The sequence below is a fragment of the Mobula hypostoma genome, chromosome 24, assembly GCF_963921235.1.
Source record: "Mobula hypostoma chromosome 24, sMobHyp1.1, whole genome shotgun sequence".
NCBI lineage: Eukaryota > Metazoa > Chordata > Chondrichthyes > Myliobatiformes > Myliobatidae > Mobula > Mobula hypostoma.
Genome location: NC_086120.1, coordinates 22,956,363 through 22,973,886, shown reverse-complemented (window position 1 = coordinate 22,973,886; position 17,524 = coordinate 22,956,363). Strand labels below are relative to the sequence as shown.

The window sequence follows — 17,524 nt, the reverse complement described above, 5'->3', positions numbered from 1 at the left end:
GACACCACTGTGCACCTGGGTGCTGGACTTCCTGAGATTGCCAGGATGCACAACAGCTCCTCCTTCCCCATCATTCTCAACATGGATGCTGCCCCCCCCCCACCCGGGCTGTGTGCTGAGCCCACTACTTTACACTCTGCTCACACATGACTGCAGAGCCAAACACCCGAGCAATTACATTGTAAAGTTCGCCGATGACTCATCACCAACAACAATGAGATGACCTGCAAAGAGGAGGTGGAAGAGCTCAAGGCCTAGTGCCAGGCAAATAGCCTCTTTCTTAATGTCAATAAGACAAAGGAAAGGGTTATCGACTTCAGGAGGCTTGCATCACCCACACCCCGCTTTACAGCAGTGGAAACGGTAAGCAGTTTCAAACTCCTGGGAGTGCATATCTCACACAACTTCTAATTGTCCCAGAACACATCCTACACAGTCAAGAAAGCTCATCAACACCTCTACTTTTTGAGGAGGCTGAAGAGGGCTGGAGATTGCACATCCGTACTCACATCATTCTATAGATGTGCAAGAGAGAGCATCTTGACAAGCTGCATCAGTGCCTGATACGGAAACCGCACTGCAGCAGACAGGAAGTCTCTACGGCAGGTAGTCAAAACTGCCCAACGCATCACCAGCACCAGCCTACCCACCATCAAGAACAAATACGTATACAGAAAGGTACCAGAAAGGAACCATGAAGGATCCCACACACCCTCCTCATGGACTATTTTGTCCCTCTCCCATTGAGGAAGAGGCTATGTAGCATCCACATCAGAACCAGCAGACTCTTCCCCAAGCATTAAGGCCACTCATCACCTTCACCCACTACTTTATTATTCCTGTCAGGCACCTTATGTACAGCCCAGTGTCACTTTATGGACCTATCATCAGTCTATGGATACAAGCTATTTTATATTTATTTTGTCTTCTTCTTATTATTATTATTATTACTACTACTACTACTACTGTGTTTGTTAACTTTTGTGAGTTTTTTTTCTCCTGCATCAGATCCAAACAATTATTTTGTTCCCCGACACTTGTGTACAGGAAATGACATGAAACAATCTTGAATCTTTACGTATATTTAGTTTCCTCTGAACTCCACTTCAGATTTCTTGGCATCTACCTGATACCAACTCTAGCTCACAATCCGAATCATTATTATATTCCTATTATACTTTTGTCCTCGTGCAAACATTCTCTCTAAAATCACTTTTCTGAAATTCTTTATAATTTTAAATACATGCATTAGGTCCTTGCTCCTCTTGTTTTCTCAGGTTGTTCACTGTTTCTAGATATGTAGAGATGTGCACTTTTACTATCATCCTTATGAATCTTTTTTGCATCCATTCCAGTTTTTAAAAAATTCATAATATGGTGAACAAAGCAGTTGAAGTTACTCTAAATCTGGACTAACTAGGTTTCAATGGAGATTTAGCATAGCTTTAATATTTTTTAATTTTCTCCACCTAGAAATAAACCAGGGTATCTTATTTAGACCATAAGACATAGGAGCAGAATTAGGCCATTTGGCCCATCGAGTCTGCTCTGCCATTCAATCATGGCTGATCCATTTTCCCCCCCTCAGCCCCACCTCTCCAGCCTCTTCCCGTACCCTTTGATGCCATGTCCAATCAAGAACCTATCAAACTCTGCCTTATATACGCCCAACGACCTGGCCTCCACAGCTACACGTGGCAACAAATTCTATAAATTCACCACCCTCTGGCTAAAGAAATGTCTCTGCATCTCTGTTTTAAATGGACTGCCCCTATATCCTGAGGCTGTGCCTTCTTGTCCTAGATTCCCCCACCATGGGAAACATCCTTTCCACATCTACTCTGTCTAGGCCTTTCAACATTCGAAAGGTTTCAGTGGGATTCCCCTCCCCCCACCCATCCTTCTAAGTTCCAGTGAATACAGACCCAGAGCCATCAAACATTCCAACATTCCTCGTATAATAACCCTTTCATTCCTGGAATCATCCTAGTGAACCTCCTCTGAACCCTCTCCAATGTCAACACATCTTTTCTTAGATGAGGAGTCCAGAACTGTTCACAATACTCAAGATGAGGCCCCACCAGTGCCCTATAAAGCCTCAGCATCATATCCCTGCTCTTGTATTCTAAACCTCTTGAAATAAATCCTAACATTGCATTTGTCTTCCTCACCACCGTCTCTACCTGCAAGTTAACCTTTAGGGTGTTCTGCACAAGAACTCCCAAGTCCCTTTGCATCTCAGAGTTTCGGATTTTCTCCCCATTTAGAAAATAGTCTGCACAGTTATTTCTTCTACCAAAGTGCATCACTATGCATTTTCCAACATTGTATTTCATTTGCCGCTTTCTTGCCCATTCTCCTAATCTAAGTCCTTCTGCAGCTTACTTGTTTCTTCAACACTACTGCCCCTTCACCAACCTTCATATCATCTGCAAACTTGGGAACAAAGCCATCTATTTGATCATCTAAATCATTGATATACACCATAAGAAGAAGTGGTCCCAATACCGACTCCTGTGGATTTCCTTCTGCACTGCCTTGTTAATCTGTTATGTAACTTTCTGCAGCTGTTACATTTTTTGGATGATTCCGGGAATGAAGGGGTTAACATATGAGGTGTGTTTGTCAGCTTTGGGCCTGTACTCACTGGAATTTAGAAGAATGCATGGGGATCTCATTGAAAACTACTGAATGTTGAAACGATTATATAGGGTGGATGTGGAGAGGATGCTTCCTATGGTGGGGGTATCCAGAACTAAAGGGCGCTGCCTCAAAACTGAGGGGCGACCTTTTAGAACAGAGGTAAGGAGGAATTTTTTAGCCAGAGAGTAGTGAATCGGTGGAATGCTCTGCCACAGACTGCGGTGGAGGCCAAGTCCGTGGGTATATTTAAGATGGAAATTGATCGTTTCTTGATTGGTCAGAGCATCTAAGGGAATGGTGAGAAGGCAGTTGTATGGGGTTGAGTGGGATCTGGGATCAGCAATGATGGAATTGCAGAGCAGACTCAATAGGCTGAATGGCCTAACTCTGTTCCTATGTCTTATGGTCTTGTTTGTACTCCAAGATCTATTTGGTCTTCTACCCCATCTGGACTTCCACTTACTATATAATAAGTAACTTCCTGGTTCTCCTGACAAAATCTGCTACCTTGCCATTATCTTTGTTGACTTCATTTGCAAAGTATTTTCAATTTCTGCATGTTTAATAATTTCTTCCTCTCATTTTTTTTCAGTCTTCCTCATTCTTGACAATCCTGCAGTTTAGTGCCAAACGCAAACTTACAGACTGTTTTTGATTCTGGAGTTTAAACGATTATTGTAAAATGTGAACAGTATGTTGAATGTCATGAGCTATCTTTTTCCTCTTTTGTGCAGTTAACCCTTTCTCCCATGTTCTGGTGTCTATCAAGACAACCAGCAATACATTCAGTGACTGGCATTCTTGGATATTATTCAGTTGTCTATCATGCACCTTCGCCCCTTTGTTATCCTTTGTATTATCCTCTCTAGCTCTTCACGGCCCTTCTAATCACAACCAGTCCTTTTCATTAAATTCAGTGCGAACAATTCTCTAATTTCTTAGTTCATTTTTGCCTTTGCAAGTGCCTTTTATTTCTTAGTCCTTTCATATTCTCTCTGACCATGTGATCTATCTTTGCCTCTATCCTTTATCTCAGTTGGCCCTCTGATGTCTTTAAACATGCGTGGATTCCAGTGGGTATTTAATTTATTCTTCCTTTTTTACCAGGATATTTATCTTGCAGCCTAATAATCACTATCTTAAAAGCTTCCCAACATGGTTTCTACAATGCTGTTTACTCTAAAGGCCCATTCTATTTTAAATTATATTCTCAGTCCCTCAAAAAGACCCATTTATTAATTTGGTTTTAATCATATTACTACCATCTTTTATCATTTTGCAGCCTTTTATCATATTGCTATTACCTACAATAGCAACCATATAATAAAAACTTTTAAGTTGACAGACGGTACGTTATTAGATCTTCCTCTACTTTTACCTCTATGTACTTCAGTGTATTCTCCATTAATAGATTTAACAGAAAGTCCTTCCTTGTTGAGCTTTTTAGGTTAGCAAGCAGACCATTATTAACACAGAAACTCTGTTCACTTATCTGTTATGTCTCAGGGTAGCTGAAATTTCCCAATCTATTTTTTAAAATCAATGTCCCTTATTTATCTGTGACAACCAACCGATCAGAACGAGTCGGACCAATATAAGTGTGAGCGCTCGGCAGAAACAACACTCAATTACTCACTGATGATGTCACCTCGTCTGCGATCTAATCTCCAGGCTTGGTGAACAGCCCTGCAAACAAGCAGCCAACCTACCAATCTTCTCTTTCACTTCCTTCACCTCTCTTCAACCATTAGCAGTTTGATGCCATGGTTCCTAAAACCATACGACCATGGCCATCAGAGTGATTGATCTTTGATCACTATCCGTAGATTATACTTAATGTGTCCTTTATAGATTTGTTCTTTTATATTAACAGTATGTAAGTACCATTAGTTGCTTCTTCCCTCTCATTCTTTTCTCCCTGCCATGTGTAATTCTCAGTACAGACTCTTTCTACAGTCATGCCTCTGTAGTTCCTCCTCACAGTGCAAGTATACCTTCAGGATTTGCAGAACACCTTTGTTCAGTTTGCAAGTGTAACTGTGAACTTCCAGCTGCCTGCCACTTTAATCCTCCAACCCATTCCCACTCTGACCTCGCTTTGGACTGCTACACTGTTTCAACAAACCTTACTTTGGCTTAAGGTGAAGTCAAGGACAGCAGCTCATCTTCATGTATGTATACATGAAGCTTATACATGTATGACATGTATAGGAAGCAGGGAGTAAATAAGGTGCTTGAGGAGTTTAAGAAGTGCAAGAAAATACTTAAGAAAGAAATCAGGAGGGCTAAAAGAAGACGTGAGGTTGCCTTGGCAGTCAAAGTGAAGGATAATCCAAAGAACTTTTACAGGTATATTAAGAGCAAAAGGATTGTAAGGGATAAAATTGGTCCTCTTGAAGATCAGAGTGGTCGGCTATGTGCGGAACCAAAGGAAATGGGGGAGATCTTAAATAGGTTTTTTGCGTCTGTATTTACTAAGGAAACTGCATGAAGTCTATGGAATTAAGGGAATCAAGTAGTGAGATCATGGAAACTGTACAGATCGAAAAGGAGGAGGTCCTTGCTGTCTTGAGGAAAATTAAAGTGGATAAATCCCCGGGACCTGACAGGGTGTTCCCTCGGACCTTGAAGGAGACTAGTTTTGAAATTGCGGGGGCCCTGGCAGAAATATTTAAAATGTCGCTGTCTACAGGTGAGGTGCCGGAGGATTGGAGAGTGGCTCATGTTGTTCTGTTGTTTAAAAAAGGATTGAAAAGTAATCCGGGAAATTATAGGCCAGTAAGTTTAACGTCGGTAGTAGGTAAGTTATTGGAGGGAGTACTAAGACACAGAATCTACAAGCATTTGAATAGACAGGGACTTATTAGGGAGAGTCAACATGGCTTTGTGTGTGGTAGGTCATGTTTGACCAATCTATTGGAGTTTTTCGAGGAGGTTACCAGGAAAGTGGATGAAGGGAAGGCAGTGGATATTGTCTACATGGACTTCATTAAGGCCTTTGACAAGGTCCCGCATGGGAGGTTAGTTAGGAAAATTCAGTCGCTAGGTACACATGGAGAGGTGGTAAATTGGATTAGACATTGGCTCAATGGAAGAAGCCAAAGAGTGGTAGTAGAGAATTGCTTCTCCGAGTGGAGGCCTGTGACTAGTGGTGTGCCACAGGGATCAGTGCTGGGTCCATTGTTATTTGTCATCTATATCAATGATCTGGATGATAATGTGGTCAATTGGATCAGCAAATTTGCGGATGATACAAAGATTGGAGGTGTAGTGGACAGTGAGGAAGGTTTTCAGAGCCTGCAGAGGGACTTGGATCAGCTGGAAAAATGGGCTGAAAAATGGCAGATGGAGTTTAATACAGACAAGTGTGAGGTATTGCACATTGGAAGGACAAACCAAGGTAGAACATACAGGGTTAATGGTAAGGCATTGAGGAGTGCAGTGGAACAGAGGGATCTGGGAATACAGATGCAAAATTCCCTAAAAGTGGCGTCACAGGTAGATAGGGTCGTAAAGAGAGCTTTTGGTACATTGGCCTTTATTAGTCAAAGTATTGAGTATAAGAGCTGGAATATTATGATGAGGTTGTATAAGGCATTGGTAAGGCCGAATCTGGGGTATTGTGTTCAGTTTTGGTCACCAAATTACAGGAAGGATATAAATAAGGTTGAAAGAGTGCAGAGAAGGTTTACAAGGATGTTGCTGGGACTTGAGAAACTCAGTTACAGAGAAAGGTTGAATAGGTTAGGACTTTATTCCCTGGAGCGTAGAAGAATGAGGGGAGATTTGATAGAGGTATATAAAATTATGATGGGTATAGATAGAGTGAATGCAAGCAGGCTTTTTCCACTGAGGCAAGGGGAGAAAAAAAACCAGAGGACATGGGTTAAGGGTGAGGGGGGAAAAGTTTAAAGGGAACATTAGGGGGAGCTTCTTCACACAGAGAGTGGTGGGAGTATGGAATGAGCTGCCAGACAAGGTGGTAAATGCGGGTACTTTTTTAACATTTAAGAATAAATTGGACAGATACGTGGATGGGAGGTGTATGGAGGGATATAGTCCATGTGCAGGTCAGTGGGACTAGGCAGAAAATGGTTTGGCACAGTCAAGAAGGGCCAAAAGGCCTGTTTCTGTGCTGTAGTTTCTATGGTTTCTGACATGATGTCTTGTCTTCCATCACCTATTTCTTTGGCAAGGAAACCTCCCCCTCCTCCCATCCCATGAAGACCCCTTCTTACATTTCCAACAGTGCTCTGGGACAGCCTTTTTTGGCCTGTTGCCCACTCTTTTTCATTTCCAATTGCCACACAATGCCAACTGCCTCAATGTCCTCACATCCCTCACCCTGTATGAACACACAGCATTCCATTCACCTCACACCAACCCCAACCTCGTCATCAAACCCTCAGGTAAGGGTGGTGCTGTTGTAGTCTGGACGTCTGAATTCTGCCTTGCAGACACCAGTCGACAGCTCTCGAACACCTGCTTGTACCTACCCCTGGACTAGAATCCTACAAATGCACACCTGTCTCCCACACTGTCACAGATCAGTTGATCTCCCCTTTTGCCTCCAACCTTATAGTGCCTTCACTCTTCACTTCCTACTTCTATCTGATACCCAAGACCACAAACCTGATGTCCTGGTAGGTCCATTGATCTAGCCTGCTCTTGCTGTACTGCCAACTTACCTCCTCATATGTTGACTCTATCCTATCCATTTTCCAGTTTCTTCCCACCTATATCCAAGACCGCCTTGTATGCCCCGTACCATTTTGACAACTTCCATTTTCCTGGCCCCCCACCTACTCTTCCTCACCATAGATCTTCCGTCTTTATACACCTCCATCCCCCATAAGGAAGATCTTAGTGCCCTCTGTGTCTTTCTGCCACAAAGATCCAACCAGTACCCCTTCACCAGCACTCTTGTCCACTTGACAAATTGGGGGTGTAGTAGACAGCAAGGAAGACTATCAAAGTTTGGACCAGCTGGAAAGATGGGCTGAAAAATGGCAGATAGAATTTACTGTGGACAAATGTGAAGTGTTGCACTGTGGGAGGACCAAGCAGGGTAGAACTTACATAGTGAACATTCAGGCTCTGAGGAATGCAGTAGAACAGAAGGATCTGTGAATACAGATTAAACCCTTCAAAGTGGCTTCACGGCTAGATGGAATTGTAAAGAGAACCTTTGGCACATTGGTCCTTCATAAGTCAAAGTATTGAGTACAGGAGTTGGAATGTCATATTGAAGTCATATAAGATGTTGGTGAGGCCTGATTTGGAGTCGTGTACGCAGTTCTGGTCACCTACCTAAAGGAAAGATATCAATAAGGTTGAAAGAGTGCAGAAGAATTACAAAGATGTTGCCAGGACCTGAGTTATAGGGAAATGTTGAAATAGATTAGGACTTTATTCCCTAGAGCAAAGGAGAATGAGGGGAGGATGCTGTCCAAGTTGCATGCCATCTTGGACAATGTCTGCCATCCACTACATAATGTACTGGGTGGGCACAGGAGTATATTCAACCAGAGACTCATTCCACCGAGATGCAACACTGAGCGTCATAGGAAGTCATTCCTGCCTGTGGCCATCAAACTTTACAACTCCTCCATTGGAGGGTCAGACACCCCGAGCCAATAGGCTGGTCCTGGACTTATTTCCTGGCATAATTTAAATATTACTATTTAATTATTTATGGTTTTATATTGCTATATTTATACTCTACTCTTGGTTGGGGCAACTGTATTGAAAATCAATTTTCCTCGGGATCAATAAAGTATGACTATGACCATTTGACAGTGGTATACAAAATTCTGAGGGATATAGATAGGATAATATGGGCAGGCTTCTTCCACTGAGGTTGGGTCATGGGTGAAAGGTGAAAAGTGAAAAGTTTGAGGGGAATGTGTGGGGAATCTTCTTCTCTCAGAAGGTGGTGAGAGTGTGGAATGTGCTGCCAGTGTAAGTGGTGCGTGCAAACTCAATTTCAACATTTAAGAGAAATTTAGATACGTACATGGATGGGAGGGTTGTGGAGTGCTATGGTCCAAGATGATGGGACTAGGCAGATTAGTTCAGCACAAACTAAATGGGCCAAAAGGCCTGTTTTTGTGCTGTAGTGTTCTATGATTCTATGACAGAAGTTATTCATAATCTGAACAATTTCCCTTTCACTTCCTCTCCAAGATGTAGCCATGGGCACTCACATAGGCCCCACCAATGCCAGTGATTTTGTTGGATTCCTGGAACAGTCCTTATTCTCTGAACCTGTGCAGAACTCATCAATTTTGTCACCTTTGCTGCCAGCTTCCACCCAGCTCTCAAAATTACTTGGACCACTTTCGTTCTCTCTATCCAAGTCTCAGGAAACAAACTTTTTATTCTGGCATCTTCCCATTCCTTCTTACTCCAGAAGAAGGGTCTCAGCCTGAAATATTGACTGATTATTGATTTCCATAGACATTGCCTGACCTGCTAAGTTCCTCAGTGTTCTGTGTGTGTTGCTTTGGATTTCCAGTATCTGCCGACGTTCTCATGTTTGTGACCAATCCATATTGATATGCACTACGTATAAATCCACACAGCTTACTCTATACCTCTTCATGCCCTGTAAGAATTCTACCTCTTTCTCCCAGTTTCTCCATCACCATAGCATCTGCTTTCCATTCCAGGACACTTGATATGACCTCTTCTTTCAGTAAATGTGGCTTCCATTCCACAGTGGAGACGTAGCCCTCTCTTGTATTTCCTCTGTTATCTGGACTTCTGCTCCTACCTTTGCTCTCCTGAAGCAGAACAGAGATAAGAGTTCACCTAGTCCTGACCTTTCACCCTACTAGCCTCTACATCCCTTGCCTTTTCCTCCAGCTTCACCCTGCTCTTCACTTCTCCCTCAGTGGTTCCTATTTCCGTCTTCCTTATTTATCAGATTCCAATGGTTCTAGCCTTTGCTTCTTCAACCTACCTTGATCCACCCATCACCGAGCAGCCCCCGCTACACCTGCCTTTATATGACCTTTCTTCTCTTCCCTCCCCTCTCCCAGTTCTGATGTAGGGTCTCAACCCAAAACGTCAACAATTCCTTCTCCCTACAGATGCTGCTTGATTGCATCATTGAGTTCCTCCAGTAGTTTGGTTTTCAATCTAGATTCCAGCAGATGAGGTCTCTTATGTCTCCCTTTCTTTTCTTCATCCTTTCCACTTGAACTTAACTTAAAATATGCTTCCTTTCCTCACATCTTATTTGATTATAATTCAAACTGACTGATCTGATATGTTCAGCCTTTCTTTTCTCCACTGATGCTGCCCGACCTGCTGAGTATCACCAGTATTTTCTGTTTATATTTCATATGTCCACCATCTGCAGCTTTAGGTTATCTTCAGGGTCTCTGTTTAATTTTAGACAGTGTGTGTGTTTGCTGTACAGAGAGTTTAACTCCTTTTTTTCGTGAGATTTCACTTCACTTTATGGTTAACCAAATTAATGGTTTCCTGGTAGCCAAACATTTTAATTCCCATTCCTGTTCTGACAAGTCAGTCCATGGCCACGATCAGGCCACCCTCGGGGTGCAGCAGCAACACTTTACATTCCATCTGGGTAGCCTCCAACCTGACAGCATGAATATCGATCTTTCATTCCGGTAAAAAAAATTCCTCCCCCTCCCCCTTTTTGCCACTCTGGCCTCTTACCTCCCCCAGGACCACTCTCGAGCCCTTTACCTTTCTTACCCATCTGGCTCCGCTTACCACCTTCGGGCTATCCTCCTTCCCCTCCCCCCAGCTTTTTATTCTGGTGTCTTCCTTGTTCCTTTGCAGTCCTGAAACGTCAACTGTTTATTCATTTCTATGGATGCTGCCTGACCTGCTGAGTTCCTCCAGCATTTTGCGCATATGGCTTCAATTTCCAGTATCTGATGATCTTCTCTTGTTTTAAAACTATTAGCTGCCTTACCATCAATGTCCTCTTGTGCTTTTTTTTTCATATGGTCTTTTATCCTAATTTGTTTACTTTAGGTTGCATATGTTTCTTGTAGATTCCTCACCGTCATTTTAATAGCTTAAAGAATTTGCCATGTGTATTAAGCCATTAAATTACATCTGGATTTAAAAATTCTCATCCTTAGTTTCAAACTCTGCATAGTCTCCCTTTTACCTTACTCTGTAAACTTATCCTTTCCTATACTCCTTTGAAATATTTCCATTTGCACACTTGCACACGTCCCACTTCAGTTGTTCCACCATCAAAGGCTGTGACTCACCTGCCAACATCTTACGTTCTAAACTTGTCCCATTAAATGTTACCTCCCTATTAAATATTACTGCCCCTCCTCACCTCCTTCCATCTGTAAAACACTCTGTAACATGTCCTTTTTATCATCAGTTCTAATATACATTCAGTTTTAGTCAATCAATAACACAATTGTGCATGTTTTACAGTGTTCGGGTGATACACGAGTACAGTGTCATTGTTCTACCTTCACATTACACTAACAGGTGGCATCCGTGCATTTACTCTGATACAGGCAAGAGATGAAGAAAGAAAACCGTGAACAATTTTCACTCCCATAATTGAATTGCTGCTGTAGAGAAGAGAAACAGAAATGGTCTATGTGTCAAATTCCTTCAGATCTCCTTGCAACAATGCTTGATAAATCTGTCCCTGCAAATTTGCAGACCATGGACTCTTGTAGTTCTTTGGAGCAGAACTGAACTTTGGTGCTTTGTGGTATAGCCTCAGCTCAGTCTGCCAACTCTGAATTCACGTATCATCACTTAGTATACACAATCAGACATCAGTTCTGAAATAATGATGCTTACACGCAGTGCTGATTGTTGTAACACAGGAACCTATAAAAAAATAACGAGTCTTCGTCTGAAAATTGTAAGAGACCTCACTGCAGTCTGCCAATTGAACTAAGCAAGAAGATGCTGAATTTATGAGAAAAGAATCCCCCACTTCCAATAGAATAAATTTCTCCTATTTTAACATAACCCTACACTGCAAGTTAATAAGCAGGCTGACTGCCATCATTTCTACCTCCTCACTCCATCTACCACAAACTCTACAGTCTCCTCAACACATTTTCATTTGCTCTATGTTTGTGTGTGGTTCAAGAAATACAGAATGTCTGATTTGAAATGAGGGATGTCGCCCAGAAGAACAAACAACACATCCCTACTACCATCACCGGCAGAGAAGTGAACTAACTATAATGCATAGGAATGAATATTGGTGGAAATGAACCAAAATAATCATAACCTGTTACACACTTTGGTTGTCCACCCCCGTTAATCCATTCCAGTTGCAGCTCTCCAGCCTACAGACACAAGATGGAACTCTCAGTTCTCAAGAATTACAGGCCCGAGCCCAGTAGGCCGTGGACAGTGAGTTCTCAGGTAAATATGCAATTGTCACTGATAATGAGAAGAAGAAACATTTGACCTGAGCTGACATACACTAATCTTCTCAGCAAAGAGAATAAAAATACAGCTGTACTATACCTATTTGTTCCATGGTACATTTTACAATCAATCCCATATCCACAGACTGCCCCAAGAAGGGAACAACAAAAATGTCTCCAAGCAAACTTACCTGTTTCACCTTTCACTTTGTGTAACACAAAGTTTTACAAAGAAATTAGTATCAGTGAAGATGAACTTTTAAATAATTACCAGGCTATTTGAAGAATAATTTTTAATGTTTTTTTTCTTTATTCATTTCTGAGATGTGGATGCTGCTGGCAGTGCTGGCATTTATGATCAATTCCTGATTGTCGCTTAACTAGGAAGGTAGTTTAGAGTCAAACATGCTAGTGGTGTGGAGTCACATCTTTCTCTGAAGGATGGAAGCGAACCAGTTGAACTTCAGTGACAATCTGGTAGCTTTATTGCTACTGAGACTTATTTTTCTTAATTTTATGATTTCTTTATTCTTCTCTTAATAATTACTTTATTCCTCTCCAGAAATTTATACACTTGGTTCATTATGTTGCAACTTGAAATCAATATTCTCTTTTGGACCCAATTTGTGGTAAAGGTGCTTTAATCATTCTGCTTCTGAAATCTCCTTCCCAGGTGTGATGATTCCTCATGAGCACACTTCTTGCTATGTCATACTACAGTGTTGCTGCTCATGTTGACATTATTCTCACTGCCTTCTCTCTTTTCCTTTTCATTGACAACAATAAATCATCACCCTTTATATCTTCTTTCCTGCCATAACATTATTGTATCCACCATCTCAGTGAAGTCTTGGTTTGGATTTACAGTTGAAATTGGACTGTAAAGGAACAAAATGGTCTGAACGTGCTTTATCATGGAAGCCAATGACAACTTTTATCCCCTTACCTGAAACTAGGCTGGAAACGATGAGTGGCAATACCAGCATCTGCAGCATCCTCATCAGCAGCTCCCCAGGGAAAGAGAAATATTTAATCTCACGATAGGACAACTTGTAGGGGCGGAGGGTAAAACCCAGAATTATACCTGTCAAAAAGCAATGGTAATCTGTTTCAATCCAATACATTAACACTTCATTAGAATATTTCAAATGCATTTTACTGGGTCACTCTCTGCCCCAATGATTGAAAATTTATCTTCAACAAATACAGGTAAGGTAAGAAGCATAACAATCTGCAAGTTACCTTTTACTCCAGTATTGGAACAAAACCAAAGGCATAAATAGGAACAGAAAGGAAAAGAGAGCTTAGGGGGTAAGAAAATTAAAAGATCACTGTGGGAAACTTCAGCTGATTATCGTTTGTTACCATTCGTAAGTGTGGTTCTTGAAAGCCGCAAAAGTTTCCGAAACAGATTATGGTGGTTGTCCAGAGCTGTAACTCCATGAGCTGAATCTGGATTGTGGTTTGAAATGTCAGAGTGTGTCCTATTTCACCAACTCTTTCCCAGTAGGTATTAATGGTTGGATTAATAGAATAACTTTCTTTAATTTCCAGTAATTTCTGCTCAATAATTGCTTTTCATTTTTTTTCAAAAATGCTACTGTATTTTTCAAAACCTTTAATGAAGCAGAGTTTACATTATTCAAAGCAATCTGCCAAAAAATTTTCAAAATATATCTGGCAATAAATCTGCTGAAATGTTTTAACTGCATCCCTTAAACTTTAGAAAACAAATTAAGTTGCTGTACAGGTATTTGAAGAACGAAAGACCAGGATAGAAACTGCCTTTGGTAGCTTGCCCTAGGCATACTGCTAAGCATACAATAAGCATTGTTTGTGTGTTTTAATTTGCTTCTGAAATCTGTTCCCATGACTAATCTCTTGATCTTTCCTTCCCATAATCCACTTCTTACTTTGAAGTTCCCTCTCCTGGCTCTTGATATTCTCCCTGGCCTCTTGCCTCTTAAGACTCCTGATTATTGTACTCCTATCCTCCATTTTTACTGCAGCCATCTGCAGATTGCTAGTTCTCAGCCATCCTCCAGTCCTAATCTTCCTCTTGCCTCCACTATAGAGCTTTGATCCTCTGTAATCTCCATCCCCAACTTCAGCCCTTTTTCCTTGACCCTGATCCATTTTCTGTAATCCACTCCTAATTCAAGCATTTTAATTCATTGCATGCTAGTTTGCGAAGTTGGGATAGCTTCATGTAATATGATTTTCAAAGAAAGCTTTTCATCCTTTTCTCTGACTCCTATTGTGCCATCTAAATTGGATGGAGTTACTTCCTTTTGGTGTAAGGTTGAGGTTAAAGGGAAAGGAAACAAGTGACATGAGGATTTTTTTTAACGTAGCATGCGGTTGGAATCTGAAATGCCTGCTGATGTGAAGGCAGAAGTTCCACTGTAGCTTTCAAGAAGGAATGGGATATGTATGTATCGGGGAAAATTTGTAAGACTATGGAAAAAGGGCTAGTAGAGGGAACTACAGTTGCTCTAATAGATGTGATGGACTAAATAGCTTCATTCTGTGCTGTAACCATTGCATGATCCTCATTCCTGATCTCCAGTCCTTGCAACTAGACTCCTGACTAGACTTCCACCATCCTCTCCCACTCCTAATGCTCTCTCATACTACTAACCCCAGGTTTCCCCTCTGACCTCTAATCTCTCCTCTTGCCTTTACTCCTGACCTTTGATCTTCTGTGGCGTCTCCATCCTTTTGACTAAGATCCCTAGACTCAATTCTTGAATCAGTGCTACCTGTCCCAACCTCCGCCACATCCAAAGCTTGTAAATCAGCGTGTACCAGTTTCTCTCCCCAAGCATCTTGATGTCAAATGATTTTTGAAAGGTAAGTTATATTTATTCATTTGAATTTTAAAAGCAATAGTATATCATGGCTCTTAAAAATGCTTAGTAAGGAGTTGATTTTCCTCGGGAAAATGGACAGCTCATTACTTTGCCAGGTTAGAAGCATTACCATGCTGCCATAAAATGGAAGACACTTTAACTTCTCTCAGTCAATGAGCAAGGCTTTTGTAAGTAAGAACACAGATACAAAAAGTCACTGTTGGTGGGGAAAGCCCGTGCCCTGCTGGCACCCTGTTGTGCACAGCCCTGGTTACTGAGAAAAGAAAAGCAGCTGAACTTCTTGTGACGAAGCATATTGTTTACAATATATATTAATGACTTGGATGAGGGAATTAAATGCAGCATCTCCAAGTTTGCGGATGACACGAAGCTGGGTGGCAGTGTTAGCAGTGAGGAGGATGCTAAGAGGATGCAGGGTGACTTGGATAGGTTGGGTGAGTGGGCAAATTCATGGCAGATGCAATTTAATGTGGATAAATGTGAAGTTATCCACTTTGGTGGCAAAAATAGGAAAACAGATTATTATCTGAATGGTGGCCGATTAGGAAAAGGGGAGGTGCAACGAGACCTGGGTGTCATTATACACCAGTCATTGAAAGTGGGCATGCAGGTACAGCAGGCGGTGGAAAAGGCGAATGGTATGCTGGCATTTATAGCGAGAGGATTCGAGTACAGGAGCAGGGAGGTACTACTGCAGTTGTACAAGGCCTTGGTGAGACCACACCTGGAGTATTGTGTGCAGTTTTGGTCCCCTAATCTGAGGAAAGACATCTTTGCCATAGAGGGAGTACAAAGAAGGTTCACCAGATTGATTCCTGGGATGGCAGGACTTTCATATGAAGAAAGACTGGATGAACTGGGCTTGTACTCGTTGGAATTTAGAAGATTGAGGGGGGATCTGATTGAAACGTATAAGATCCTAAAGGGATTGGACAGGCTAGATGCAGGAAGATTGTTCCCGATGTTGGGGAAGTCCAGCACGAGGGGCCACAGTTTGAGGATAGAGGGGAAGCCTTTTAGGACCAAGATTAGGAAAAACTTCTTCACACAGAGAGTGGTGAATCTGTGGAATTCTCTGCCACAGGAAACAGTTGAGGCCAGTTCATTGGCTATATTTAAGAGGGAGTTAGATATGGCCCTTGTGGCTACGGGGGTCAGGGGGTATGGAGGGAAGGCTGGGGCGGGGTTCTGAGTTGAATGATCAGCCATGATCATAATAAATGGCGGTGCAGGCTCGAAGGGCCGAATGGCCTACTCCTGCACCTATTTTCTATGTTTCTATATAGGATGGTTTGTGGGTAGAAGGTTAATGTGGTGGTATCAGATAAAATGCTGAATAGATTAACACTGAAAATGAGCAAAGATTATATAGATAGGTCAAAGTTACATGACAGCTCCTGAATTTCCGTTGGAATTATTTACTGAGTGATTTGCAAGGTATCTTTTGTAAATAATATGTTGTTGGATATGGTTACATACATCTACCCATGAACATGAAGGATGGCAATGCAGGCAAAAGCCAATTTACTAGATCAAGGACAGCTTTTATATATTGAAAAGCACGATAAACCTCCCTTTATACTTTTCACTGAAAACTTTCTGATCTGGCCAAACCTGGTCAATCCATGCCTCACAGATCAAGTAAGACTCAATGAGAATAAAATGTAAAGTTCCCTTTTTAATCCTACGTCATACACTGTCAGATAAACAGCACTGCTCCCTCATCTCTCAAATGACAAGGTGTCAGGTTTCAAATGGCACAAATACCGATTAAGGTTATTCACAAAGTCTCATCTGGTCAATCTTTGAATGGGAATTAAAGAATGTTCTACATTAGTATACCAATCTCCCATTATAGACTCAGAAGGAGATCAGTAGATATGACCAAAGTGCTAAATCTCAATTGTCATGCAGATTCTTTGGGAATTTTCCAACCAAACCTTTGGCAGGAGGATTGCCGTGGAATCTCTTCATACATGGACCAAAATGAAACGCAAGGTTGTGTATTCCAAGTCCATAGTTGCAGCTTGCAATTTACAGTTTTAAAGGGTGCGTAGGCATAGAGGGTAATGGATATACATGAACAGAAGTCCATCAAAGTGGCAGGATATGGCAATAGGAAATCATATGTAAATTTAGCATTCAGAAGTAGATGTATGCTGTTCAAGAACTAGGAAGTCATGCTGATCTAAAGTCCAAATATTGCATTTAACTCTGATCATTTAACCTTAAGAAGAGTGTGAAGGTCCTTGGAAAAGAAAGATTAACTAGAACTTTAAGGGATGAGGAATTTCAGCTACATTGTTTAATTGGAGAATTTGGGATTATGATTTGTGGAGCAAAGGAAGAGTGGATATTCTGTAGAAATGTGTTCGATTATGATAGGTTAAACAGAGAGAAGTTGTTTCCATGAAGAGAATCATCAAGGGCTGGAGATACAGGTTTAAAATTCTGGGTGAAAGAAACAAAAGATGACATCAGGGAATTCTTTCTCAGAGAGTAGTTTTGCTCTGGAAGTTCCTCGCTGAAGGAATGGCGGAAACATAATCAGCAAGTGCCTCCAAGAGGAAACGGATGGATATGAGGGAAAAATCATTCAAAAGCCTA

General features: G+C 41.5%; 1 protein-coding gene across 1 annotated transcript in view; it reads right to left on the bottom strand.

Annotated features, from left to right (window-relative positions):
* Nucleotides 1-17,524, bottom strand: part of slc1a6 (solute carrier family 1 member 6) — a 132,017-nt gene that overhangs the window by 73,370 nt on the left and 41,123 nt on the right. The window contains exon 4 of the mRNA XM_063032558.1: nucleotides 12,991-13,128. Coding sequence (XP_062888628.1) covers nucleotides 12,991-13,128 — 138 coding nt within the window. The remainder of the gene's footprint in view (nucleotides 1-12,990; nucleotides 13,129-17,524) is intronic.